This window comes from Takifugu rubripes, chromosome 22 (assembly GCF_901000725.2).
Source record: "Takifugu rubripes chromosome 22, fTakRub1.2, whole genome shotgun sequence".
NCBI classification, from domain to species: Eukaryota; Metazoa; Chordata; class Actinopteri; order Tetraodontiformes; family Tetraodontidae; genus Takifugu; species Takifugu rubripes.
Window position 1 is genome coordinate 12,684,096 of NC_042306.1, and position 27,482 is coordinate 12,711,577.

General features: G+C 48.3%; 1 protein-coding gene and 1 long non-coding RNA gene across 3 annotated transcripts; one reads left to right on the plus strand and one right to left on the minus strand.

Moving 5' to 3' along the window:
* tmtopsa (teleost multiple tissue opsin a) lies at window positions 1–26,301 on the plus strand. Its single transcript, NM_001032606.1, is given in 4 exon segments — window positions 1–367; window positions 5,375–5,703; window positions 18,709–18,942; window positions 26,023–26,301. Coding segments are annotated over 4 exon segments (1,209 nt in total).
* Window positions 4,417–26,070, minus strand: LOC115247882 (uncharacterized). 2 transcript variants are annotated; one of them, XR_003886946.1, is made up of 3 exons: window positions 25,241–26,070; window positions 24,975–25,053; window positions 4,417–5,234 (listed from the first exon to the last, which is right to left on the minus strand). It is a non-coding gene; the product is annotated as an uncharacterized lncRNA (long non-coding RNA). The 2 variants fall into 2 exon arrangements; XR_003886945.1 differs by lacking the exon at window positions 4,417–5,234 and adding an exon at window positions 23,791–23,952.
* Window positions 26,302–27,482: the final 1,181 nt, after the last annotated feature.

Genomic DNA, 27,482 nt, shown 5'->3' on the forward strand with positions numbered 1-27,482 from the left:
ATGATCGTATCCAACGTGAGTCTGAGCGGCTGCGCAGGGGTCAACGGAGCCGTGTGCGCCGCAGAAGGGCACCAGGCGGGAGGCTCCGACCGGTCCACGCTCACTCCGACCGGGAACCTGGTGGTGTCCGTGTTCCTGGGCTTCATCGGCACTTTCGGACTTGTGAACAACCTGCTGGTGCTCGTGCTGTTCTGCCGCTACAAGATGCTGCGCTCGCCCATCAACCTGCTGCTGATGAACATTTCCATCAGCGACCTGCTGGTGTGCGTACTGGGGACTCCGTTCAGCTTCGCGGCCAGCACGCAGGGACGGTGGCTCATAGGAGAAGCCGGCTGCGTGTGGTACGGCTTCGCCAACTCCCTCTTCGGTGAGTAGAGGCTATATTGCATTTTATCCGCCTTTTATGTCTACATTCTGCTCGTGCCCCGCTACGGTTGCGCGTTTTCTACGGATGAAATCGGAGAATTACAAGGTTGGATTTTTGACTGTGTGTGGCTCCGAAGCGCGCCGGGGCGCGTCTTTATAAGGGTGGCAAACTTTCTGTGAAAAGCCGCAGACCATCGGGCCAAATAATGAGAAAATAATGGCTTCATTTGCGCACCGAGGTCGGCCGCGCAAAATCCAATTAGGCTGTTCGATCTCTAAATCACGCGGCGATGTTTGTGCGCTCCCGTCACGCCTCGACTATTTCTCTTTCCCCATAATTGGCGTGATCAACTCGCCGGCCGCGGGGATCGTTGTGGTCTTATTAAGGTCACGGATTATTTAACCTGGACCGAGTGGTGTGAAGGTCTGTTGAAGAGGGGAGATCAGACCGAGGTGACACGCGCACTGGCGCTCGTTTGCTGCTACATGAGACGCTGGACCGTCTGCAGGTGCTCCGCGTGCGTGACAGCGGGTCGCTGGCGTGTTTCAAGCTTCCATGTGTCCATTAATGCCGGGTCTGTTTGTCTGTCTGGGATGGTGCCGGATCGTGAGCAGCCGTAATCGCTTGTTAGGATGCAGCTGAGTGGTGACCTGGAGGCTGCATCATTGCTCGGTTAGGTACCCGTGCAGGTCCGATGGGGGGGGGGGGCAAGTGCAGATGGACCGACAGCTTCTGCATCACAATAAAGGCACCACAGGGGGTCTGTGACAGACTCTACACTGACGTGTGATTCCCAGTGGATTCGAATCGGGCTCGTTGGCATAAATTAAGCATCCAATTTTAAACCCTAAAATGAAGCTCCTGTTCAGCCGGCAGCAGTTCTGGAAGAAAATGTCCCTTTTTGACTGGCCAATGAATACCTAAACAAGTTCTGGACACTTCCACGGTGGCAGGATGGACTCGCGCCACCCAGAAACCTTAGATTTGACTTTGCCAGGGCGTTTATTTTGTTAATTAACAAGTGTTGAAGTGTGTGTATGGCTGACAGCCTCTCAGCTCGACACATTACCAGCATCACTGAGGTGATACAGTCCAGGAATAGAGCCTTCCGATTGGCTCCATAAGGAGCCTACGTCGGTTTGGAGGCAACCGTATACGACGTCCTGGTTGTTGGCATTGCTCGCCACTAACAGCCAAACTCAGTCAGGCTAATTTGACACAAAATGGTGTTTAAACCCCCAGTGAACACCTGCAGGTCATGGGCAGCAACTGCAGGCTGCACCAGCAGATTCCAGGGTAGTTTCTGAGGATGACGGGCAGTTTAGTGTTCTCCCATGTGCACAGTGTGGCATTTACAATTACGCCTCATTTTGATTTGCAATCCTCGCTTGATAATTCAGCTTCTGGCCATGAATATTTTAGGTGAGGAAAACGTCTCATTTTCCGACCTTTCCTGGAAGTACGGCAGCAGAAGAAGAAAAGGAAATGGTTGGTTGCAGCTGCTCGGCATCACTGTGGATAAACATGCCGGTCGGAGTCACACATCCATCCACCTCATATTCATCCTACACGTCGCGCGTGATCCGAATGCAGCTGGAAACAGATGTCAGGAACCTTAATCTCCACGCACTTCCCACAGCAGCGGCGGCACTCTTAGCAGCCGTGTTTGTCAGGCTAAATGACAACTGTCATTGCTTTAGTCACATTTCAATAATTCATCATGTTTTCTTTCCTCCTCCCATCCGCAGTAGCGCCATGAATGAGTTATGTGCCGGTACTGTACGCTCGCGGTCAGCTCTCATAAAACCACATTTCTAAAGTTCAAGCCGGGAATGAGAAGATGTCGGGTTAGCGAGCGGAGTCCCACAGGATGAAATATTTAAGCTGTGCAGAAATGGAGATCAGCGCGTGTGATGTTGGTGACAGGCCGACGCCGTATAAGGGCTCAGAATTCGCTCTTCTTCACCCGAACGCGTCGAATCTTCGGATGTTTAAAGTCTTTGGTCGCTCCGTCCATCATCTCCTCTCACCTGCCGGTGCTACACTTGTGATCACCTGATCAGGCACCTGCTGCAGCCCCGATCCCGTTAAACCAACTGGGAAATCAGGGGGAGTTTAGAATCTAACAGCTGCAGTCGGAGAAACTTTGCTTCCCTGACTTTTCTGGAGGTCCTGGGGATGAAGAGGTTTCCCTCAGACTGCTGGACCACAAGGAAACACACCTCGACCCGCTAACAGGGCCGCTCTCCGCGAGAGTATCACGCTTCACTTCCTGTGTCGTACGGGAAGAACCATCCACGAAGAACAACGTGACCGAGCGCACCTAGCATTAGCAACTAGCTCCCTCAATCATTGCTGTCGCTTTAAGCACCGACTCAAAGTCGTAGTTGAGCGAACTTCACCAACTTTTCTTCCTTCGCTATGTAAAAACCTAACCTGGCTCCGCCCTCCTCTTCCGAGATAAGTGTGAACACACCAGGGCGGCTCTGGTTGACCTCTGATGTCTTTCCACGTCCGGACGATGCCCCGATGGTATCGGCCGTCTCGGCGACCCCGTTACGCTGAGATTAAGCACCGTCTGAAGACGTCTCACATCCACCAGGAGCCAATTTATAAAAATCTGTCTGACAGGACGCCGGCTAAACCCCGAGCAGAGACGGGGAGGCTGTGGTGTGTGAGCGAGGGAGCCTGCAGGCATCATTACAGCCTTCATTGGTTATGGATGAGTAACTCCTCAATAGGCTCATAAAAAGTGAGAGAGGGGGAAAAAAGGAGAGCCAGTGAAGGAAAAGTGAAATTGATTGTTTAAGATGAATAACGCTGCGTGCAGCTGTGATCAAATGGCTGTCTGTTTCGTCTCCGGCGCTGTGTAAAGCTGTTCCGCCGTGATCCGTGTTTCTCCAAATTAACGCGACAGCGCCGATGACAAGAGCCCGACCCGGTTTCCCACGCCCGGGGTTTCGCTCGGCGGCGCTCAGCCTGCGACGCTCTGGATGTTTGAATGTCTTAAGTGAAGATCCGCTGCTTTGATTCCGCGCCAAGAGCGCGAAACCGCCGCCGATCCGCGGAGAAGCGAGTAGGAACCTGCGTTCTTTGGGATCTTCTGGCGCCTGATTAGCCGTTTTCACTTTGGTCCGTTACATCTCCTCTTCGCTTAGCTGTTATCTTCCGTTAAAGTTCTCCGCGTTGGCTGGTGGACGGCTCTGGATTAACCTCCTGCTACGGCCTCAAGCCCCCCCACAGGCGGGTTCACGTACTTATATAGACAGGAAACACAGACGGCGTTACACTTGATGTTTGAGGCTGATTTGCTGAGACTTTAAGAAGAAGCTTCAGACCCAGAAGAATGGCTCTCCGCCATAAAGGTCAGGGCGAGTCAGGCAGATAACGAGCCGGCGTAATGAGTCTCAGAGCACGGACGGGGTATGTTTTGTGGATGAGAGGTGTCCGCTTCCAGTCTCACATTAGGGATAATTATTTTTGCACAAAAAGAGCAGCTTGCCAAAAGAGTCACGCTACATTATTCCGAACGTTCTCCTCCAAAAAACACGATTTCTGACCTTGTTAATGTTCCGTAGTGGCCTTTTTATGCATCGCAGCGGATACCAGGAGTATTTAATGATTTGGCTGAGGATTTTTTGGTACATTTCTATAATTCAGGTTTCAGAATGCTCATTTTTTTGTCCCTTTTTCCTCATTATAACCCTATAAGGAGGAATCCTAACCCTCATGTTTATTTTCGTGTTCAGCTGGTCCAGGCGCTCATGAGTTGGCCAGTTGGGCTCATTTTAGCTGTGAGGCTGAAAAAGTGGCAACATTTGCTTCACGTTTCTCCAAATGAATGAAGCAAATTCAACAAACCTAATTCTGTGACGCAATTGTTCGAGTATTTTGTGTTTTGTCAGGAAAGTTTTATTGAATTTGACATTGCGCAACAGAGTTTAGTCGTTTTAAGCTGACTAAGGAGGCAAATCTCCTGATGTTGGTGGTGACAGATGACAGCATTTTATGGTTATTTTTATAAAATATAACCCCCCCCCCCTCCCCAGCCTAAAAAGCAGTTGAGACATTTTACTGTAAAATATTTCTCTATACCTGCGAGGACCGAGACCCTGCAGTTGGATTTGAAGCATCAGTGTTCATCAAAAGTGTCTTCTATGGGATACAGAGAATCAGGAATGTGATTCCACCCCCCCCCAGACTCACAACAGAGATGTTCTCCTCCGTTATCCTCGCATCATCACACCAAACCCGGCATCACCGTGGCGTCTTTCATCCCGTCGAGGAAGACGGATGAGTGGCCGACGCTGAATTCGAATGCCGGGACGACGTGCCAGTCATCTCATTGTAATACGTCAGACAGAAGATAAAGACTTCGGCGCTAATGACGGGCCGGACCGCTCCGCTGGGCCCATCACATGATGTCCTGGTTGACATCATGTCTTTTCATATGACTAATCTGCTCGCCAGACTCGGGGGGGATGGGGGGGGTGATCAGGTGACTGAGTCGTGTTGCGTCGGCCCCCAGAATTTAATGTTCCCACCAGCAGTCGGCATGGGCCCAGTCTGGGCCAGATCCACGCAGCCCAGAATCCATCGTTCACCTTCTGTTAGTCACATGATCGATAAACACCAGCGAGCTCGTTCTGTTGGCAGCCACGTGTGATTGATGAGCTTGGTGCGATTTGGCTCCTGAACCGTTCATTTCCTTCGGCCGCTCAGCTTAAATCCGGGTGTCCAGCAGTAGTGGGGGTTCCTTGCCGGGTTTCTCCTTCTCTGAAGTCACTAACTTTAGTTAAACGCGCCGTTAGAACCAGCAGCGGCACCTCGGGGGGCGAAACGGCCGGTCCGCCTTCAGTTGGATTGGCTGAAAAATCAATGGTCTCAGATCATAATTGTGTCCGAGTGGGTTTTCTCTCCCACAGTCCAAGGTCCTAAACGCAGACCCCGCCCGCACAGACCGTGTTCCTGAGCGTCAGCCGTGTGCGTGTCCTCTCCGCTTTGCAGGAGTGGTGTCCCTGATCTCGCTGGCGGTCCTGTCCTTCGAGCGCTACAGCACCATGATGACCCCGACCGAGGCCGACCCGTCCAACTACTGCAAGGTGTGCCTGGGCATCACCCTGTCCTGGGTCTACTCGCTGGTCTGGACGGTGCCGCCGCTCTTCGGCTGGAGCAGCTACGGCCCCGAGGGTCCGGGGACGACCTGCTCGGTCAACTGGACGGCCAAGACGACCAACAGCATCTCCTACATCATCTGCCTGTTTGTCTTCTGCCTGATCGTGCCGTTCCTGGTGATCGTGTTCTGCTACGGGAAGCTGCTGTGCGCCATCAGACAGGTGAGCCAGCGTGTGTGTGTGTGTGTGTGTGTGTGTGTGTGTGTGTTAATTACCGTGGGATATATTCTGAGAGGCTCCCTTAGATGAGCTAAACTAAACTTCACACAGATGTTCTGCAGCACTTAGACAAAAGAACAAGAGCAACAATCATAACATAATTGTTTTCCATCGACTCTGTTGTTAATGGACTTAACCTGAAAGGGCAAAGCTACTATATTGACTCCAAGACAACAATTCACCGCTCAGGATCGATGCTGCGGACCAATTCAGTCAGATTGATGGAAAATCTTTCAATATAGATCATACTTTTTAATTGGCGCCTTCGTTCGCCCTGTTAGGCATCGTTTGGCACTTTCAAACAAGGCCGACGGCGGCAGCAAAACGCTCGAGAGATCACCGGCGTTCGTTGGCCTCCCAGGAATAAATTAGCCGCGCGGATATAACGACTTTCAGAGCGGCGCCGCATCGCCCCCTCCACCTTATCCATCGCTCCTACGCTGCCGGCGGCGGCGCCAGCATCCCTCCGCCGCTCACAACCACCCATTGAAAAATCACAGAAACTCTCTTTGTTCCAACGGTCGCAGTCCGAAGGTCGAAGAGAACGCGAAACAGCCCATGAAACTGTTGACGGGGCCAATAAAAGTAACAAACGGTTAAGTAGCGGCAGGCTAGCGCAGGCTTTCTCTGCTCTGCTTTGCTGGCGGTACAACAACAATTAAACTTTCACTTTCAGAGCCGAAGGCAAAATCTACTGTTCCTGTGGTCCATGAGGCCAGGGTTAGGGTCAGAGTTACTGACCTCTCAGTACAACATAAATACAATAAAACGCACACACAGCCCGTCGGCAACGACTGGTCGTATTGATAACGTAAATACTAAATGGATTTTAGCTCCAAGGACGCTCGCCGCGGGGACCTGCTCCGCCTTTGACATTGCGAGTTATGAGATTCTGTCGCGGCCACAGTTGGATGACAGAGTGAACACCGTCTGACCTTTGACCTCTTTCTAGCTTTAATGTCACCACCGTCCTAATGAGACACAGGAAAAATGATGATTTGCATCAGTAGGGTCAGTCTCTGGGACCCATGGGGACGGTGGCTCCTGCCAAGGTCAGCGCTTTACACCAGAACGATCCCCATGGGACACACACACACGCGCACACACACACACACACACACAGAGATACAATAACTAACCCAAAAGTCTGCAAGAACACATCAAAACATTCTCCTCCACAGCTGCATCTCTGCAACCTTTATGTGTGCTCAGGTAAACAGTGAATAATGTTTGTGTGTGTGTGTGTGTGTGTGTGTGTGTGTGTGTGTGTGTGTGTGTGTGCGTGCGCGCCTTGTTCTGTGACCCTGACAATGCAAAACCTGCTGCGTCAAATGCCTCATCACTGGTTTGCATTTATTACCTTTTGCTAACATTTCAGGCTTTTGCTGATTTCTTTTTGCCTTTGATAACGCTGACATTTAGGTCAGTAATTGGTTTGGGGGGTGGAAGGGGGGGGCACTTTTGATCATTTTTCCTCTAAACACCATCAGAGTTTATATTAAATGATAAAACTTAATCCAAACTGCTGACATTTATCTTTAATATTCGACGTGATATAAAAACACGGCCCTCATCATTTAGGAATTAGACACTTTACGAAGTTTTACGACGTATCGGAGCTCTGGTAAAGGTGAGGCTAACGAAGCCTCTAAATCTAAGTTAGATTTACCGCCACAGTCGTCTGCTCTCTAATTCCTCCACAGGGTTTAATCTAGCCGTCCTTCAGGCTTTGCTGTGCATCTGCAGACTCAGAGTGCCGCTCTCCTCTGCAACACCTACAGGTTTGTGGGAGGAGGCGGAGCTGCGAAGGAGCAGCTGCCACAGAAACATTGATCCAGTGGTTGGATCGATACGGACTTAAAAAAAAAGAATGAGCGTCTTTAGTAGATCACCAACACAGTGAGCAAAAAGAGGCGGCAAAAATGATGAGCTCGTGTTTCCCTAAAGACTTCTGATTTAAAAGAATCTTTAATAATCGTAGATGCAGAAATCCTTTGATCTTTTTTGGTCCCCTCAAAAATTCTTTGATCTTGAGTGCAACTTATCAGGTTTTATTGAGCGAGAGAATCGTTCAGATGGCTTCATAAAAGACATTCTGCATTGGCTCAGCTCTGTTCGGTGTCTGTACACGTGTACGTGTGCACGTATGGGGTTCTTTTTTATTGCTTTCTGTGTGATGGGAAATTGAGGTCTTTATCGCTGCAGAGGACAGCGGTTGTGATTGAGGGCGGCGAGTTTGTACTTTCAGGGGTGCTTCAGTCCCGGAACACCTGTGTCTACACACAAATACACACACCAGCCTCTGAAGTGGTGACACCTGAATGCAACACAGAGCGGAGAGAGAGAGAGAAGAAATGAATCCAAAATAGCCGTAATGTTCCATCTGATACGGTCAGGAGAGCACGAGCGAACGTGTTTTATCGTTGTGGATCCGCAACAATAGAGCGAAACACAGTGGAGGAGCAGAGATATCGCTAATGGAAACCAACAAAGAGGAGAATCCAGCAGCTCGTGGCTCCTGGTGCCTTCACGTTCCTCCCCTCCGAAAATCACGGGGTTTCATTTCATCTCTCGTCTCAAACCGTTTTTAACAACGCGACGGTCGCTGCTCAGTGACAGATGAGTTTTCAGCAGCCTGGAGGATGCTAGCAGTCACGCGGCACTTTATGTCGACTGGAGCGCGATTGTTTTTGTGGAACCAGTGAACTGTGCTTACCCTGCAGAGCTGCAGCGTCTCTATAAAAGAGGCTCTCCGCACCTTGTAGCGTCTCACTCGGCCGGATGCTGGGCTGTCTGGCCAACAGAACACCATCTTCTTGTTTCAATCTGGCCTCTAAATGACTAAATGACCTTTTTCTTCACCCATCATCATAACTTTACATCACAAAATAAGCCAAAAGAGTAGAAGACAAAGTCTCATCATCACCAGTTTCTCCCCTAGCAGCTCACGTTAGCCCGTGATGCTAACACTTTTGACCACTGCATCCTTGAAGTCCTTGAGTACGATACCAAACCCCACAACGCACCTTTGGTCTGAAATATAGCATGAGTGGCGGCTAGATGCTAGTTAAACCTACACACTGGACATCTCTGATAATTTGTGCAATGAAATGAACAAAAAGGACCCGATTAGCACTTGAGCACATCCAGCTCGTCTCACGGAGGAAGATTTTTGGTTAGATAACCGCCGGCTTCTGCACTCGGCATCATTACCCCTGCTGTGAATTCCATTATGCTGCTCATGCTTCTCTGGATGTCAGATTCTCAAGTGCTCTAATATTTCTCCACTACGCTGGAGGCCATGTGACATGGAGGTAGAGCAACGGTGATTGGGGGAGGTGGGATACCAAAAGGAAGCAGGCATGAAAAAAATAGACTGACTGTGGCCGCGGGGCCGTAATTTGGTGTTGGCCCTCGGTGACCTTGCGCAGGTTGTGAGCTAATTTCCCAGGCCACCAGCGTACCTTTTTACCCTTGCCTATTTGCCAAGTCTGACCTGCAATTACAAAAATAGATGGCAAACTCACCGGAGGGGGATTTTTAATGCAAATTAGGTGGTGCAGTTTGGGTTTCAACCACTTCTCTGGTGCGCTTCCAACTACTACTGTTGTACCTAAGGGTGTTTGTGGATTAAAGCCACTAGTGAGAACATCATGTTCGCATCATCCCCAACCCAAGCCGGGGTGTCTGGTTTCGCAAAATGCAAATGTCCACCTCGTAACGCCACAGGGGCCTCATAAAGGTACGTTTCAATAAACAGTCATGTTATACATTTTGTCAGGAAAACAAAGCCAAATATTCCAGGTTGGTGTTTGAAAAAGAGGCTCGGAGCACCAGGAACGATCAAGCACGTGCAGACGAGTATGTAAATACGGGGCGAGTGCCAGCTTATTTAGCAAAACAGTCGGATGAATATTTCATAGTGCTTCTGTTAAGGATTGTGAGGTTGTGATCCCTGTGGCTTAATATAAACGTTTTTCGAACAATTTCACACTGAAACCGCTCAAACCTACAACTTCGTACGCCCTTTTGGACTTCTCGTGCTCTTTAGGCAACCACAGATAGAATAAATGAAACCTTTCCACTCAGAAAACACGCAAACTTGGCCATGGCTGTCGAGATGCTTTCTATCAAACTCGGGAACGAAAGCGAGCAGCTCTTCTGTTTCACAATGAGGCTGGTGGGGGGGGGTCAGAGCTATCCGCCGCTGTGTCAGGAATGGGGACACAGATGAGCTCTCCACCACGCTGGCCCCAGAATAAAGCTCTGCCCTTCTTTGTATTGAGCTACAAGTCTGGTCTCCACTGGTCCTCTTGCTGATCGTAGTCTTTGATTCCTCTTTTTCATTTGTCCTTCTCTGTTCTCTGGACCATCTGATCACCCATCCAGCTCAGTTTCTCTAATGTTGTTGATGGATTTGCGTGTGTGTGTTTTACTCCGCGTGCCCACACACATCCCGCCCTGCGGCTCATTTCCTGCAGTACTGCGATTCCTTCCTCGCTTCCTCACTCTTCCCGGCCCTCTGTCTGCCCTCTCTGAATATTCCTTCCAGTTCCCCGCGCAATTATCATCCATCTATTTCACCTTGGTTGTCTCAGCTGCCATCATCACATCCAGCATCTCCGCCCCTCCTCGCCTCTCCACAAGCAACCTGAAGTGTGCCGCTTTCTGTAGAACAGTGAGACGGACGTTGATGCCTGACAGGAAACAGTTAGTTGTGCTAAGGAAGACACAACACAGAAAAGGTGGGACAATGATTTGGAATTCTGACAGTTTCCTCATTCACAAAGACACTATTGATGTAGCAACCCAGAGTCTCAGCCCACCCTGGGAGGAAAAAAAGCTGCTTTTAACAGGGTGAAACCTTGATCAAGACCAGTCTTAAATGAGTGGACTAGAGAAAAACGGGTCCATATTCAGCACATTACTTTTTAATGACTTCCCCCCCAGCACCGTTCAGCAGCAACCAATAGAAGTCTGTGTTTCCACACTTATTCAATATTGTCCGTTTTCTTGCCCCCCCCCTCCCCTCCCTCTCCAACCCACCAATCAAGAGATCAGCTAGCGTTGCCCTTGGCAACGCTTTTCAACAGTTCCTCTTAATATAGCTTTTAACATTCAGGTCAGTTGAAGATAGACTGACCAAACCCTGATGGTACTCAGGCCAGACCTATTTTAAGAAACCACCTCCCAATATGTTTAAAACACACACACACACACACACACTAATGGGTTAAAAAACCTTTGAATTGCCCTCTTAAATCTCTGACCTTGCAGACTGAAACTACACAGAGAACTAAATTGTGTTTTGTAACTAAAAAGAGTCAAGGATGAGAATAATTAGGAGTCAATGCCCACGTTTATCCAATTTAGACCAACATCAATGATTAAGTCTTCATCTTTTATTTAGAAACAGGTTTGTTTTATCCGATTTTTCAGCAGGAGGGAAGAGGGCATGTTTGTAATTACATCCTTGTCTATCTCGTTGTTCTGTGCACCGTCTGCATGACCTTGTAAAAATAAATAAATAATAATAAAAATAAAAAAAAACAGACACACACGTACACACACTTTCTGGGTTACAGGATATATGGGTCCCAAGGCACTAAACAAGATGTGTGGGTACAGGAGGTCTACAGGGTATTAGAGAGGTTTTCTTGACAAATAATATCAGCAAATTCTTGATTATTTTTAAATCAACTGATCAGCAAATATTAGGCACATTACAGAGGTGAGACATTCACTCCAAACATTGAAATGCTTTAACATCAGTCAGTGTTTCCCCAATTCCCTTTATCAAGCTATTCATATTATTCCTGCGTAGTTCAGAGGCAGCGGCCAGCCAGATTTATAATATGCGAAAGGTTTGTCGATAAGTCATAAATAATAGATTTGGTATTGATATCTATGAAACAAACCCCGGAATTGTATATTAAGACATCAATAAATACATTTTAAATTAAGTTTGTGTCGAGACTTGATTCTGTCCCACAGAAAATTTGACCATGCCCTGAAGGAGGAGCAAAAATAGCCCACCATACATGCCCTCCGATAGCTAAAATCAATCTTCTTTTTTTTTATAGTGGGAATACTTCGCAAATAAGGGGGACTAGGGGACTAGCACTCTTGGGAACTAGTTCCAGTAGTGTGACAGGGCCTTAAGTCGGTCACACTGACAAACTCACAAGCTAAATAAAGCAAGAAGGTGAAGATCATTCACTAACCTAACAGAAACTGAGGTATTTGACATCTTTCTAACAACAAATAAAAAACAACAAAGCATCTTTTAAAGAGTTAAAAAAAAAAAAAAGGAACAGAAATCTAATTTAGCGAACTAAATTTAGGATAGTTTTAAAAAGTCCTTCCAGCTCTGATCTGACAGAACTGTTAATGAGAATCTGTCCATTGTTTTCCTTTGCTGGTAGCCAGGGCTCTCCACCTGTCTCGACCCAATAAGTCGTGGCCTAATTGGAGAATTTGAACATGAAACGGCCTCTCAAGGCCCAGCGAGTGTCTGCAGCCATCTGTCTGCAAACACACACACACACACACACACACACACACACACACACACACACACACACACACACACCAGTCCATTCATTGAATCTGTAATAAACAGCTATGCTGTTATCCCACCAGATCAGGCTTTTTTCCAGTTTTCCTACCACCCACAGGTGAGCCCAGGATGTGTGCTGGCAGTGTTTGAGCAGCTCCCGAGGATATAAATCTAATATACCACATGAGATTTCTGTATTGGAAATAGGGCAGCACATATATTATAGCTTTGATTGGGTTCCTCGTGACCCATTTCCATGTAATCACTTATGGAACTGCCGCTGTTCGAAACGCTCGGCCTGCCGGATGTTTCCAATCCCCAACAAATATGTTTTTTAACCATCTGAAAGCGAGGGGAAAGTAATAAAACATCTGTTGTTTCACAAATGCATTTGTTTTCACGTCAGGGTTTTTGCACGCATGGGAGCAAATCCTTGACCTGCAGCTGATATAAATGTAGCAAAAGAACACACTGACCAGAATTGGAACAAAACAAAATGTAAAAATCCTCCATCTGCAGCGAAGCACCACTGCTTGGATGTGAGGTTGACGGTCTCTGGCCGAGCAGGCATCACAACAGACTGATGTCCATAAAGTCCCAGTAAAAATGAGTATTGTGACTTAAAAACCTTGTGCAGTTTCAGGACAAATGAGCTGTGACCTGAGTGGACACACAGAAGAAGAGGAATAGTTTTCTGAACACACTGAACATCAAACTAATATTTGCAGATCTGTAGAATCAATATTAAAGCAATCAGCAATTACTTTTAGAATGGCGCTACCCTTTCTATGCAGGATTTTGAGGTCGCCTCGGTTCTTTTCTCCTGTGCTGAACATCCATTTCCAGTCGTTTTCATGCCTCTCTTTAGTGCACTCGATTGAGCAGGTCAGAACATTCTTCGCCCCATTTTCATTTTCCTCTTTTTCTGACTTGATGAGGAGCTCCAGGAGCTGAGGGAACAACCGGAGATCAAACTAAAAGTAATCTAAGTGGGGGGGGGGGGGCACCTCAAACTTTTCAGGTCCTCAATTCAGACCCTCATTCTTTACTCTCAGACCCCCCACATGACCCTCCACATTCACACCTCTGTCTCCCAAATATTGTTGCATGAACCTCACCTTCAATTGGGTGTTCAGGCGTTTGTCAACCCCTGTGATCTACAGACCCCCTGCTCTCTCTCTCTCAGAATTGCGCAACCCCCCCCCCGAGAGCACCTCTGCAGGTGGAGGGAGTGGGGGATGGGGGGGGGCACACTTCAGTGTCTTTTTAAAGAGACTCACTGAGGCGCTGAGGGTTCTTGCTGAGAGGGTCCTTTTCTGGGAGGCAGCAGAGGGCAGCGGGAGGCTCGGCCGCTATGGGGCTAATGCAGCTAACACAAACCCTGCAATCAATCATGTTTAGCAGCCAATAACTGCACTGGCAGAATCTCCGGACTGACTCAGGAGCCGGAATACAGGGAAGAAGCATTCTTAAAAGGTTTTCCCCACCTGAGTGTGATTTTCTGAAGCTGGATCCTTCCTGGTACGTTCGTTTTGTTCTCTCCAGGTTTATAAGCAGGTGAAACCACCACAAGTTGCCTCTCTAGAAGCCTCGTGACTGACACATCGCAGTTGCGACAATTAACATGCGAGTGTGGCTGCATGACCCGACAAATCGATGCAATTGAAGCCAATTTGCCACAAATGGGACCGACGGCTGTAGTTTCCTCGGTCAATCAGAGCTGCCACACAAAACAGCCTGAAAGCTCCGTGTGAACGTTAGGGAAACACAAACTTCTTGTTTTGCGGATATGAGTTTGAACTTTTGTCCTGAAAGACGAACGTGGAGCTCAAACTTTTCTCTGAGATGTTGGTGGGGATGGTTTGGTTCTTTCCTCCTGCCAGAGCGAGGCAGCGGATGACTGGAAGCTTCAAAGTGTGATCAGACCGGCAAGGACGGATCCTTCTGGTGCCGCGATCTGACTTGGCTTTGATGTGAGGGGTGAAGTCTCATGCTAGAAGTGATAAATAAAGGAATGTTACAATCGAACGGCTCAATTTCCCTAAATTCCCTGGACTGCAGATCCTCTCAAGCTGCGCCTTAGAAGTGACAAAAGGAATAAGCTTACATTTAAAAGCGGCTCCAGCTCCAGTTATGAGCAGCTCCAGTCCGACAAGAGCCGAGCGAGCTACTCAGGAATATATAAAAACTTTATGAGGTGTTGATTCTGTTATTTATTTCCTTGCTCACTCACAAATTAAGATGTGTGGCGAAATCGCAACAGCTGTTGAACTTCTTGTTGGAGACAGGGTCACTGCTGCCCCCGCAGGTCACCTCACTCACTGCAGCGCGCTGCAGAGTCACAGGTGGACTAAATTTAGGATGAAACAGGAGAGCAGAAACCTGGGAAACTGAATCTGTGTCTCCAGTATCTGCCACCACCTTCTCCCCTTCCTGCCTGTCCAATGCCACCCGGCTGCAGTGTCCTCTCCTCTGAGGCTGTCGAGTGTTTGTCCACATCTGACGGCCGGATGTGGACAGGGGCCAGGTAGCAGCTAGGAGAGCCACAGGGGCCCTCCCCTCCCCACAACTGCCACCAGGCTGTTGCCTTCTCCAGCTACTAAATCCTATTAGCTGCTCCCCGACATTTAAAATTACTCCTTTTTTTTCCTAAATAATTAAAATCCATCTGCATTTTATAATGCGATTTGTGGAGTTCTGGGCATCTGTTGTAGGAGCCACTGCCTCAGTCTGTGTCTCAGTGCATTATTTTATTAAATAATACCATAGCAGCGAGTTAGCATTAGCACTGATTCACTGGGTGTGACAAATGCTAAAGCAACATTTTTGGACTTTGGACATGACTGTTTTGGGATTATTCTCTGTCCAAACACCAGGAAGTTGTATTTTGGATCAGGTTTATATAAGTCAACGTTTATGTTATGATTGAGTCTGCACATTTACACAACTAAAACTGATGTCAGCACAAATTTGTAGCCAATTCAAAATGATGACTTAGACTAAAAATCTATAATAACGAGATCTGCGCGCATGCTCGTTTCACATAAATCATAATTTAAAGGCTGCGGCTGAGGTGCAGCAGTAGAGGAGAGCCGGCTGAATTCGAAATGAAGACAAATGTTTGTCAGTTATAATTAAATGTGCAAAAAACCGCAGTTCAATTTTCAGCTCTGGAGCTTCTTTTCCACACTTTCAGAATTTCAATATAAATCAAGAAGAGTTTAAGAAGACAAATATGGGAACAGCTGTTCTTAAATCTAACGAGGCAGCGAGGAGCGGGGAGGTGAGGAGCGTGCGGCACTTGTTGTGCCCTCTGCCAGACCTTTCCATCAACCGCTGACAGGCTCCCGGATCAAGGCTGCAGGAACTGTCATGGAAGGCTCAGACTGCAGCTCTCCGGAGCAGGTCTGTAGGACGGATCTGCTGAGAACATCCGTCAAACATCACATTTCCCTCATCCAGTGCTGCGCTCGGCTCCCTGCTCAAATTTTAATCATTTCCTGCCGCAGCTCCAACCGCAGCCGGACTCCAGAAAGCATTTCCCTTAAATATAAACCAGCGGATTCTCCGAGTGAACAGAGCTAATAATAAAAGCTTTGAAACCGGCAGCCGTCTCAGGCTGTGGATCATCCCGCCGTCTCCGTTTGGAGGAGGAAAATAACTTTCCGCTTCGAGGGGAATAATGTGTAGGTGAGGAAGTTTTGGTTTCACATACTTCCTGTGTTTATTTGGATTATCGGGATTTTATGCAAAATGATTTTAACACTGGAGCCACAAGGCAGCGACGGCTCAGGCGTGGCTGTCCGGGCATTAGCCCCGCCCCTCCCGCTATGCCTGGTGGTTGGCCACGCCCCTCCCGATCTGTCATGGGTTGGCTCCGCCCCTCTCAATGTGTCTGGGGTTTGGCCCCGCCCCCACTGATCTGTCCAGGGTTTGGCCCGACCCCCGTACTGTCCCCCCCACGCGCTCTTCCTCCATTTGCTCACATGTCCAATTTGTTTACCGTCTGTCGCAGTTTACAGAGTTGACATCACAAATTTGCATTTTTGACGTTTTCAGTGTCTTGTGCTCGGGAAAGGAGCCGTCCCCGATTCTGAGCGTGGACAGTCCTCAGACAGGACAAACATGTCAATAATCCGCTCGCTGACGTTCGCGAGCGATCAATAGCAGTTGACATGCGTGGACACGTTTTCAAAATCCAGAATATCCCAAGTCTGTAGCAGCGTAAATAAGTTTATTTTTGGACCTATTCAATTGTCCTCACGCCTCTGACGTCGACTCCGGTCTCAGATAAGTTCAGAGCTTAATCGTTTAGCATTTCGGTGAGCTAGCTAAATCACTGTGACTGACAGCAGGTGTCCCTTAGCATAACGCAACTAATTTGTTATTACGAGGTGTCGCGTGTGCTCGTTTTCAACTGATAAGGAGGTTTATCGAGATCCGAACACATCAGACAGGACAACCAATACATAAACACCAAAAAATCTATAGGATCATTATCAGCGGCACCACCTGTTTCTTGTTGGATTCAAAGAAGCGTTCTAAACTTTAAGCTTTTCTACCATACAACACTGAAAATGTGTAAGAGAAACTGGGACACGGAACCACAAATCAGCCTAAATTTCCTGACCGTTCGTTCACCTTGGGTCAAACTCATTCCCGCGTTGTCATCCACAGATTAAATGAGGTAACCGCTGACGGTCGTCTGGGGACAACAATCCTGACGCCATGGCGGAAAATTAGCTAATGAGCGTTCAGTTTTGCCATGAATCCTGCTGAAATATTCACCCCTTGACTTAACCCCGCCCCCTGTCCTTCTGTCCAACATTGGACTGCTGCCTGTAGGGCAACTCTATTCGGACCCGATGTGGCAGCGGGCGTCACTGGATTTATGCAGCTGTGGTGGTAAGAAAACAGCCTCTGCGAAAGGGCAGTCGATTAGCGAGCTACTCCTTCGAGCCACCGCCCGGTCTTTGATTGCAATCATCCAACGCTCGCACTCAATTTCCTCAATTTGTCCATGATATCCGCCACTTCATTTGTTTAATCAGAGCCCAAATGGAAGCCTTTTGTCCGGTGCTACCCACAGGGACAACCTGGACGTCGGTCAAAAACAAACCTCTTGTGATGCGAACATAGGTGGCGCCGCACCAACAACCAGCGCAGGTGATGGATCTGGCCTCTGAGAAGCAAATCTGCTGGAATTTGTTTATTGAGTTTTGGGGGGGGTTTGTCCAGCTGGTTTTCTGGCATCGGACGGACACGATGGCAGAGAGAGTCCAAACAAATTTATTTGGCGGCAGTGGCTTTGGCCAGAGAGACTCGTCCACTCTGACCGTTCTGTAAACACCCGAAGCAAGCGTTCAGTCCCAGCTTAGCGACCCTCGCTGACAACAGCAACACCTCAAGGTTCAGCCAAAGACAAAAACCGCAGCTAACCGTCGAGTTTTACAGAAATAGGCCAATGAAGCCAACACACTCATCTGCACCCTCTTGACAGGCTGTCAATCAGAGCCGCAGCTTAATTAGTCAGCCACAACAGAGGGGCTTTTATTCGTGTCCCATTAGGACAATAATGCAAACATTGGCGCTGTGGAAGCAAAATTAATGTGTATGTTCCTGCACCCAAACACCACACGGTAGCCGGCTGGCTCTTATGGCTTATGTTACAGTGGTTTATGCAATCAGTGCTCATGGGGGAACGGGTGTGTTTCTTCATGATTAGGTGTCTGCCTGCCTTTTTTTTTTTGGGATACATCTGCCGGTGCTGAGGCCACTGAATGCAATATTGCTGTCAGTGTCTCTCGTGTGTGTGTGTGTGTGTGCGTGTGTGTGTGTGTGTGGGGGGGGGGGGGTTGAGTGACAACTGATGAGATGTTGCTGCACAAATGAGGCTGCTGAGGTTTCAGGACAGCGAACGCCTCGTTCAGCCGCGGCCGGCAGATCTGTAATCGGACCCAGCATCTGAATAAGACACGATTAACTAGACAGCTAAACGATGCTAAACTGCTGCCACACTCGTGAAAAGTGCACGTACCTGCCAAACAAAACTGCACCAGGCAGTTTGAGAGCGAGTCGATTATGTTGTTACAAATTCGCTCTTCACTTTATCCCTAATTTGTGGTCTCTTGTGTTCATTTCTGGCACACACACACACTCACACACACACTCTCACACACACTTCACCTCCTTTGACCCAACTCCTGCGTTGGTTTTTGTATCCAACCTTTCCTCCCACAGGAGACGGTCCGAAAGCCTCCGGACAGCAAAAGTCAAAAGCCCGTGTCTCTGAAGGCATCGGCCCCGTGATGCCTTCAGAGACACGGGCTTTTGACTTGTGAATTACCGTTCCGTCTAACCACTCCTCTTCTTCCCGTCACCGTCTCTAGGTCAGTGGCATCAACGCCTCGACGAGCAGGAAGCGCGAGCAGCGGGTGCTGTGTATGGTCGTGATCATGGTCATCTGCTACCTGCTGTGCTGGCTGCCATACGGCGTGGTGGCCCTGCTGGCCACCTTCGGTCCGCCAGACCTGGTCACACCAGAGGCCAGCATCATCCCGTCCGTCCTGGCCAAGTCCAGCACGGTCATTAACCCGATCATCTACGTCTTCATGAACAAACAGGTGAGCGGCCCAGAGACCGAGGGGACGCGTTTCCAAACTTAAGACCTTAATTGTGACGGTGCGTTTGTGGAACATGCTGAAAACTGAGCAACAATTAATCCAACGAGAAAAAGAGCCGGATTTTCCCACAGGTCTGTCCCAGTTTGGAAAATGGGGTTTTCTCAGGAGACAAATAACAAATGTAATCTATTTTGTCCCAATTTGAGTCACTTAGCTGAAGCTAACCAATTCCAACTTCTCACGCAGGCGGAGTGATTTTAAACCAAAGGGTCGCTTATTTTCAGGCCTTGTTGAATCCAGGAAGGACGTTTGTGCTGAGAGATCTCATGTAAACACACATAAATTAGCTCATCTGCCAACATAGCTAGCTCCGTTTTACATTAGTCAACATCAATAAAGACAAAAATAGAAACTATAAGAAACAAAACTTTAAAAATGTAAAAGTGCCCTCGACAGGAGTGTGTAGGAAATATGACAAAAGGTCGAACGTGCGTTCCGGACAGTTCGGACACCACCTGCGGGGTCCTGGATGGAGGCTCAGAGAACCCGGAGACGGTGAACTCCAGCATCATATACGTGTTGTTGGCTTGGCCTCTGGTGACAAACAGAACGACCCTGCCCCCCCCGGTGGTAAATCACACTAAATCATTAAGAAGAACGGTGCACAAAGCCTGAATAATTAATCACAGCAGGCCCTAAAGATGTCGCCGTGGTAACTCGGGAGCCCTCGCCGCCGTGTTTTCACGTTAAACCCGCTCGGACGGTTTGTAATTTATTTCATCTAATTTATTCGGCAATTTCAGGTCTAGCCGGCCCGAGACTGATCTGATACTCAATGGAGACGATGGGAGACTCTTCTTAAACCTGGAATTAGATTAGACTCTTCTGAGAGGAGGTCTTTGGCGAATTTGAGTCACTTTTAATGAGGAACGAGTCCAAACCAGTCGGATGCAGCTTCGCCCAGTAGGATTAGGCCAGCAACTGCTTAATGGGCTTTTCCATTTAGACTTAACTAGGTTCCACTTTCCTGTTGCCTTCTATCGTTATGAGTGATTGAATTTAAACTACGTGCTCCATCACGGACCTCGGAACCGTTATGTCATAAAATACCTGCAACTCGGGTGAAGAGGAAAAAAAAAACCCCAACAGGGAAATGAAGAGAAAGAATGGCTGCGTTATGAGATTATAGGGCCCTTCAGTTGCTTCTGATGACATTTTAAATCGTTGGTACCGTTGTGCACCATCGGAACAAATCAGCAGAGGAAGGGAAACGCACAACAGAGACACCCCCCCCCCCCAGCTAATTTAGCCTTTTTTTGATGCATTTCCTGATTTGTTTGGCTTCTGGGTTCATTTTGGTTGCGTAAATCCAGGCTGCAAACTTTGAAAACACTTTTTTTTTTATTACCCTTTTGTCTCACAAAAACGCTGCAAGTTTTCCCACCAGTTAATACTTTCAAAAAAAAGCCTGTTTTTAATCAAAAACAGTCTTAGAGTGGAGCTGCTGCTGCACAGCAATTCACAAATCCTTCTTTCCACTCACAAGAGGTGGCTGACAAACACTTTTCCTTGTCGGCAGATCGAAGAACATCCCGGTTGAGAAAGGATGTCGTTTACCTTTAGCCGCGCAGGGCGCGCTGTAGCTAAATTGGATTTTGGGTTTTACCGTGAGAGAATAACCGGTTCTCTGCTGCAGGCTGAGACTTCAGGAGGAGGAAAACTGTCACTCTCATCCCGTCAGCTGGTTTAGGTTCCACACGCACCTTAATTGCTGCAGTATTTCCAATATCGGACGTTTTAAAACTGTCCATCAGCTCAATGCCGCGGTTGCGTTCATACCAGATTCAATTAGGCAAGGTTTAATTACTCCGAGACAGTAAAAACACATTAACCTGACTGACAGTTAAAGGGAGAGCTTCCTCATCTGTCGGTGGCCCCGCCCCCTTTGACCACTGATTGGCTTCAAATATTTATGCGAAGAAATTCCCCATGACTGTTCGTGTTCCAGCCGGTGGCTGTGATTAAAGGCCCCGTTCCCAGTCCAGAACAACGGCGTTGGCCTGTGGAGTTAACGTGGAAAAGAAAGCACTGCCGCAATAACACAAGTTTGTTGTTAAAAACGACAAACAAATGAAAACGAACGGCTAAAAAGCTTTAGCATTAGCGCATTTTAATTATTTTAAAATTACTTTTGGGGTTCAAAAACACACAACTAAAATAGGCTGCAGAAAAGTTTTAAGTCTTTACCTTAAACTAAAAAATGAACCAAAAAGCCCCCAACTTATTTATATAAGTGTAGCTCATGACGGAGGAGAAAACCTAACCAACAGTGTCCCCGATGCTCCGGGGGAGATGGACAAAACTGCTTTTGTAATCTCCATCTTGTTCCGTTAAGTGAAGCAGAACATCCGAAGTCCGCTTCATCAGTCTTCGAAGTTACTTTTCTTTTTGAAAAAAGTTGGAAATTAAATTGTCCCACACGTGGGACCCGGCGTTGCCTGGTCCGAGCTTCCCTACGAGCCCCCGCACCGGGACAGCAGCGGGACACCCAATGTCCTGTATGTCTTTTTCAGTCTTCAATTCCTCCCAGCCCGTTACTATGGAAACTGTGAGTTGAGGCGAGTTGAAGACTAAAAATGCTGTACAGATTCACGTAGCAGCTGGTGTCGACGGCCGCGATCTCGGGAATTCGCCCGGGGGGAAAAACCCAGGGAATTGTGGGTAAGTGCTGAAGGGACACGGACACACACACACACACGTGTATTTGCAGGGACGCGAACCTACGACCTTCGTATCACTGGACTAATCACTCTTCATTTCTTGAGCACTATTCATCCAGGAGGGTCTTGAGTTCATTTTTACAATTATCAACGTTCTCTGCGGCCCCGAGTTTCTCCAGCAGGCTGTTCCACAATCGTGGGCCATAAAACTGGGAAAAGGCCTCATCGTGGGTTCATGTCGACTCTGGGAATAGATAAAAGGCACGAGGACCTGAGGGCGTGCGGGGGTTCTTCAGGTGGAAGCAACTCTGAAACACAGGAAGGGCCAAAACCCCTCAGACATTTAAAAACCATTAAGAGAACCTTAAAATCGACGCTGAAACACACGGGGAGTCAATGGCAGGATTTTAAAACCGGCAACATGCGCCTGCCTTCTGGTCCTCAACAGCACACGTGCAGCTGAGTTCCGGAGAAGTTGGAAACTTGTGATGTTTCTTTTAGGAAGACCTGAAAGCAGCCCACTGCAATGATCCATACGGCCGGAGATGAAAGCGGGCATCAGCCTCTCTGTGTTTGCCAGAGAGAAACGGGCGAACTCTGGATATATTCTGGCTCTGAGGTTAAGCTGTGTAGCTTGATGGGAGAATCTGGTGCCTCAGTGTGAGTAAACAGGAACTAAATGTGGGTTTACTCCTGCCGGGACTCCAGTGCCCTCACGACTCCAAGCAGGAGTAAGGGATGTTATCAGCTTTCTGCGGAAGGTGAAAGTCCGCAACCACTTCAAACACTTCTGAAAGCAGAATTATCTCCTAATGTCCGACAAGTCTGGGGAAGGAACGGCGAAAAACCTTAAAATTCGCTCCAAATGATCTTGTTAGCCAAACCTCTGCTGACAAAGGTGACTTTCATGCACTCAAGCTGATTCCGTCACCGCTGGGCAAAGAGCCGACGACCTTCGATGCCCTCCGAGTTTCACCGAGATGAGCTTCTGTTCAGCAACACACACACATCATTGTTCTTCTGTATTTGTGAGGACATTTCTAACACATTCTCCTGCTCTTCCCTCAACCACCACCACTAAACCCTTAACCTGATCACCTCGTCTTAAGCCTCAAACAGACGTTTCAAGTTATGAGGACCGGTCAGAATGTCCTCACTTTACTAGTAGAATACACAATTTTGTGGTGGGGGGGTCTGGTTCCGAAGGTAAGAAAAGTCAATTCCCCGAGTCATCATTTTCACACCACGAATTTCAGCAATTACTCGAGCGTTTAGGGAAAATTCCCCGGCCGTCATGTTCTCGCCTCAACGCCAGGAGGACGTTCGAGCGACGGTTTGAAGACAGAAGCGCAAACTAGCAGCTCGCGCGTTCATTTCAGGGGTTTGCTAATTGGGAACAGGTAAGAATCGACCCGCCTGTCTGACCTCTTCGCCCTCCCTCAGGCAGCACAGCTGAAGCGTTCGCCGGCCGACTCCTCACACACAAAACCCCGGCGACCCAAAGGTCAGGAGAGCGCACGGGGTTGAGATGCACGTGTCAACACTCAACCAGGTTTGTGGACGTGCCGCTTCCTGTTGGACGCGAACGATGCGGCGCGGCGTCAAAAGCGAGCCAGGGCGATAGCCCCTCCCCCTTCAGTCCTTTCGGTTTTCCAAAATGTAGAGATGACCCACTTTGCGCCGAGTTGAAAGTCACTTTGAGCTGCTTGCCGAGCGCACGCCACGTCCACTTGCATGAACGGATTTGAAGTGAGTGACACGCACCTTTGGCCCGTCAAAGTCCCAGCATCTGTCCTCCAAACGCTTCCAAAGTCTATTTATGGGTATTTTCCAGCAGACGTCCCAAAGGCCCCCCGAGATGCAGCGCGATCGCAGGAACCGAGTGCAGATAAATGTCCCGCATTCCCGCGTTTCAGCCATAAACACACATTTATAACGCGGAAGGAAGTCAGAGGTAAATGTGGAATACAGGACAGCAGCTTTCCCACTATTCCAAGCCCGCATGACGCAACAGCGCTAACGCTAACGTAAATCCAGCCTGTTCAGAGCCGCCCAGGCCTTGCTGCATCACTGTAAACAGGCCGATGAGGTTATTGGGGGACTTATCGATGTAGGTGATGAACAGGAATTCATTTGACGGCTAGATAATTTTACTCATGGAACAGTTGGGCGGCATTAGCGACTCAGCAAGTTTTCAGTGCAGATGGACGCGGCCATAAATAGAAGGCGTATTCTCCACAGAGCAGGACGCGATCGCACATCGGCGGTGCTCCAGACACGCGACGTGATGCTGTTGGAGGAAAAAACAAACACTGAGCAGAAAGGAAATGGATCAGAAATTGGATAACCGTGGTGTGGTTTGCTCCTTGTTGCTGGCTTTCTGCGCTCTCTCAGAGGAGGCGCCAACATCACCATCACCCCTGAACATCAACAAAGTCATCTCACATTTATATCTGTCTCTGATATTAAAGTCTCCAGAGCGAGAGAGCGACTCGGCTGTGGTTCAACATGCTCTGCCCCCCTGAGAAAATGTAGTAGACTATAAGTATACGTGACTTCTACTGTATACTAAGTATACTACGTTTACTTAAGAGCGGCGTCTCGTAACTCCGGCGAGGAAAAGAGGAAAGCAGCGATGTGATTCCGGCCTCTGGTCGGGAATGCGTTGAATTTAAAGCACGGCCAAATACCCTGAATGCATTGTTAGACTTTCAACCTGCAGCCGAGCTCCTCAATTATTCAGAATCTTCCCTTCTGTCCATCAACACACGCCCAGGCTCTGAGCCAGGCAACCCAGGGGCTCCAGCTCCGTGCGGAGGCCGGGTGGAAACAGGAACATCTGAACACAACCGTGATTATGACACTTCCACATCCAGTATTTATTATTCCTTGACACGTGTGTACGCCGACAGTGCCTTTCCTTCAAACCTGGGAGACATTCCCAGCTGAACGCATCATCTCACCACCTTCCCGTGACTGATACAGCCAGTTTGGGAAGCGGCGTTAGCATCAGGATTCTCCCTCTTTAGTCGGCAAACACTTCCGTCAGCGTGAGAACAGTTTCCAATGGCTAAAAAGCACCTTTCAGCTCAAGCAGCATATTATCAGTTGCACAACCAGAAAGCCAAAAAAGGACTTTTTGTCAAAAAAGTTGGATTCTTGCACAGGGGGGGGAAAACACTATCAGATCATTTTGAAGCAGAGGAAAGTCTAAAATATATTTAAATGCCTTTAAGGTTTGTCCTGCACGCCACACCGCCCTGTTACACGCAGTAAAGACCGATTATGAGACAGAAAGGTGTCAAAACTCACCCTTTCTGTAGGTTTCTGCAGCAGCCAATGGGCGCGCATGCGCAGCGTCTCTGTAACGTTACGCATTCACACCTGTTCCCTGAAAAAGAGTCGGAGGATTGTCTAAATTTTAATTTGATGCATATCAATCAGTGTGTTCCCTAACTTATGGAGGAGTTACACTTAAATGAGGCGCCAGTGTTTATAGCCAGAAAATCAAGAATTCCATAGGGAAAAGTCAGCGACACGGGCAGAAACCGACGGTGGAACAGTGGCGCAAAGCTCACCTGTCTGCCTGCTTCTCTGCGTGGCTGATTTCCACTCCGACATCATCTGCTGCTGGAGAACATTTTTAAATCCGTCTTGAGTCGCGTCCAAAACGGTTCCAGCTCCGCACAAGGAAGTTTAAAATCCCAAGGTTCGATCCGCAGCAGCGTTAACGCGCACCCGATTCACCTGTTGGCAGCAAGGCATTATGGGTAGACGCAATTCCGTTACAATTAAACAAAAAAAAAACAAAACCGAATTTTCCCGGAAGAAATAATGCACTTTAATTGGCCATTCTCCAGAAGTTTTCCCTTTTTATGAACCTATGACAGGCTGATATGCTGCTGGGTTCATGTGCGTTCAGCCACCCATTATTGATGATGTCCTCCTTTATCTCCATATTTTGATATGTTCTCGGGCCCAAAGCTGAAACACAACTGAAATAAATCCATAGACTACCCACCGGAAAACAAGAAACCCTGGAGACAAGGCCGGAGATGTTGATTATGCTGCAGGATTCGGACCCCGAAGCACTTTTTCACCACAAAAACCACACATAAACTAGTAAAAAAAAAAAAAATCCTGGATTTTACGGCCTTAATATATGACAAATGTCCAAATCTACGCCAGCACACGATGAATAAAACAAGAGCCCATCTAATTTTCCCAGGCAACATTATTGTGAGACATAAATATGAAAATTGGTAACATGGCGTCTCTTTAAAGTGGTGCTGTTCAGAACATTGCAGCACCTATGCTAAGCTAACGCTGCGTCACATTTATTTCCTGGGGGTTTGCCCAGTTTTACAGGTGTTTCCTGGCCCTGCTGTGCTGCCAGGACCCTCGATCGGGCTCCAGCATGAAGAGCTCCTCCAAAGTGGCCACGAAGGCGAAGGGCGTGACCCCCACCGGCCAGCGCCGTACCGACTTCCTCTACATGGTGGCTTCGCTGGGCCGACCAGCCGCCACCATCCCCCAACTGGGGCCCTCCTTCGATGCCACCAACGACTTCACCAAGCCCCCCTCCTCGGACACCATTAAGCCGGTGGTGGTGTCGCTGGCGGCCCACTGTGACGGCTGAGTCCTCGGAGTCGCCCAGGCGCCATTGATGATTTGAGCGGAAGCACAGAGCGACCGCATCGCTGCTTCCTGGCGACAGGCTGTCCCGGCTTCCAGAGGTGATGAGCCGGTAACACAGGTGAACCTCGGCTCCCCTAAAGACACCGCGAGGAGATATTGAAAACTTGACTGGAGCAAAAAAAATAAACTGTTCTCGGAGGTTCCAGAGATCCACTTTTAGCCTGTTGATGGGCTCGTCCAGCTGTTGCAATACTTACCGTCGGTTTTCACTCAAGCAGGCGGATCACGGAGCGCACAGGTGTATGAAGTGATCCTCCTCTCAATGCTAAGATTTTGAAGTCTCTCTTTGAGCAGGCAGAGATGAGATGTCAGAACAGATCCTGAGAATGTCCCATCAGGCTGGTAAGTCTTCACACCCCCCCTCCCCAGATGGTTCGATCCTCAGCACAACCGTTGTTGTGAAGGATGACTCCACAGAGGCAACACGAGACCTCACAGATGCTCGCTTCATCAAACCTGATTCAAACGACAGCGCCATTGAGGATCAGGCTGCGTCTGACTCAAATCATCGTAACGATGTCACACTTTTGCAAATAAATGAATTTAACCAGCGTCTCCACACGAAGCTCCGATTAAGCCGTTTCCATTTTAGTGGTCGGATTTTCTTTAACAGACTTGGTATTGCTAGCATGTTAGTGGTGTTGGGTTTTTTTTTGGGGGGGGAGGCAATACCGACGTTGTGCATGTTGTCGTATGTTGCTTGGGGCCTGTGCATGTGCACGGAAGCAGGAAAACATCCTAATCACGTCAGGAACAGGGATCCACTGAAGGTTCCTGCCCCTCGGACAGAGGTGAGCGTAGATCCACCTTTGGAAAGTGTCGCCATCAGCAAGTGCCTTGCTCATTGGCACTCGAATTATCGCATGAGAAAAACCCCACAAACGCACACAAATTTTCCCTCAACAGGATAAAGAACCTTGAGCAGATTGATCTGAAAAACACAAATGTTTGTTCTATTTATGAGGTTTGCTGTTCCGGTTTGATCGCCTGAACTTTATTTGATGTTTTTTTTTTCCCGTCCAGCACATTTGACACGATATTTTATCTGTGTGCTCTGAAGTTGATACCAAAGGGGATTTAACATTTTTAAGGGTTGTGGGTTGTCAGTGAATACAATTTGTA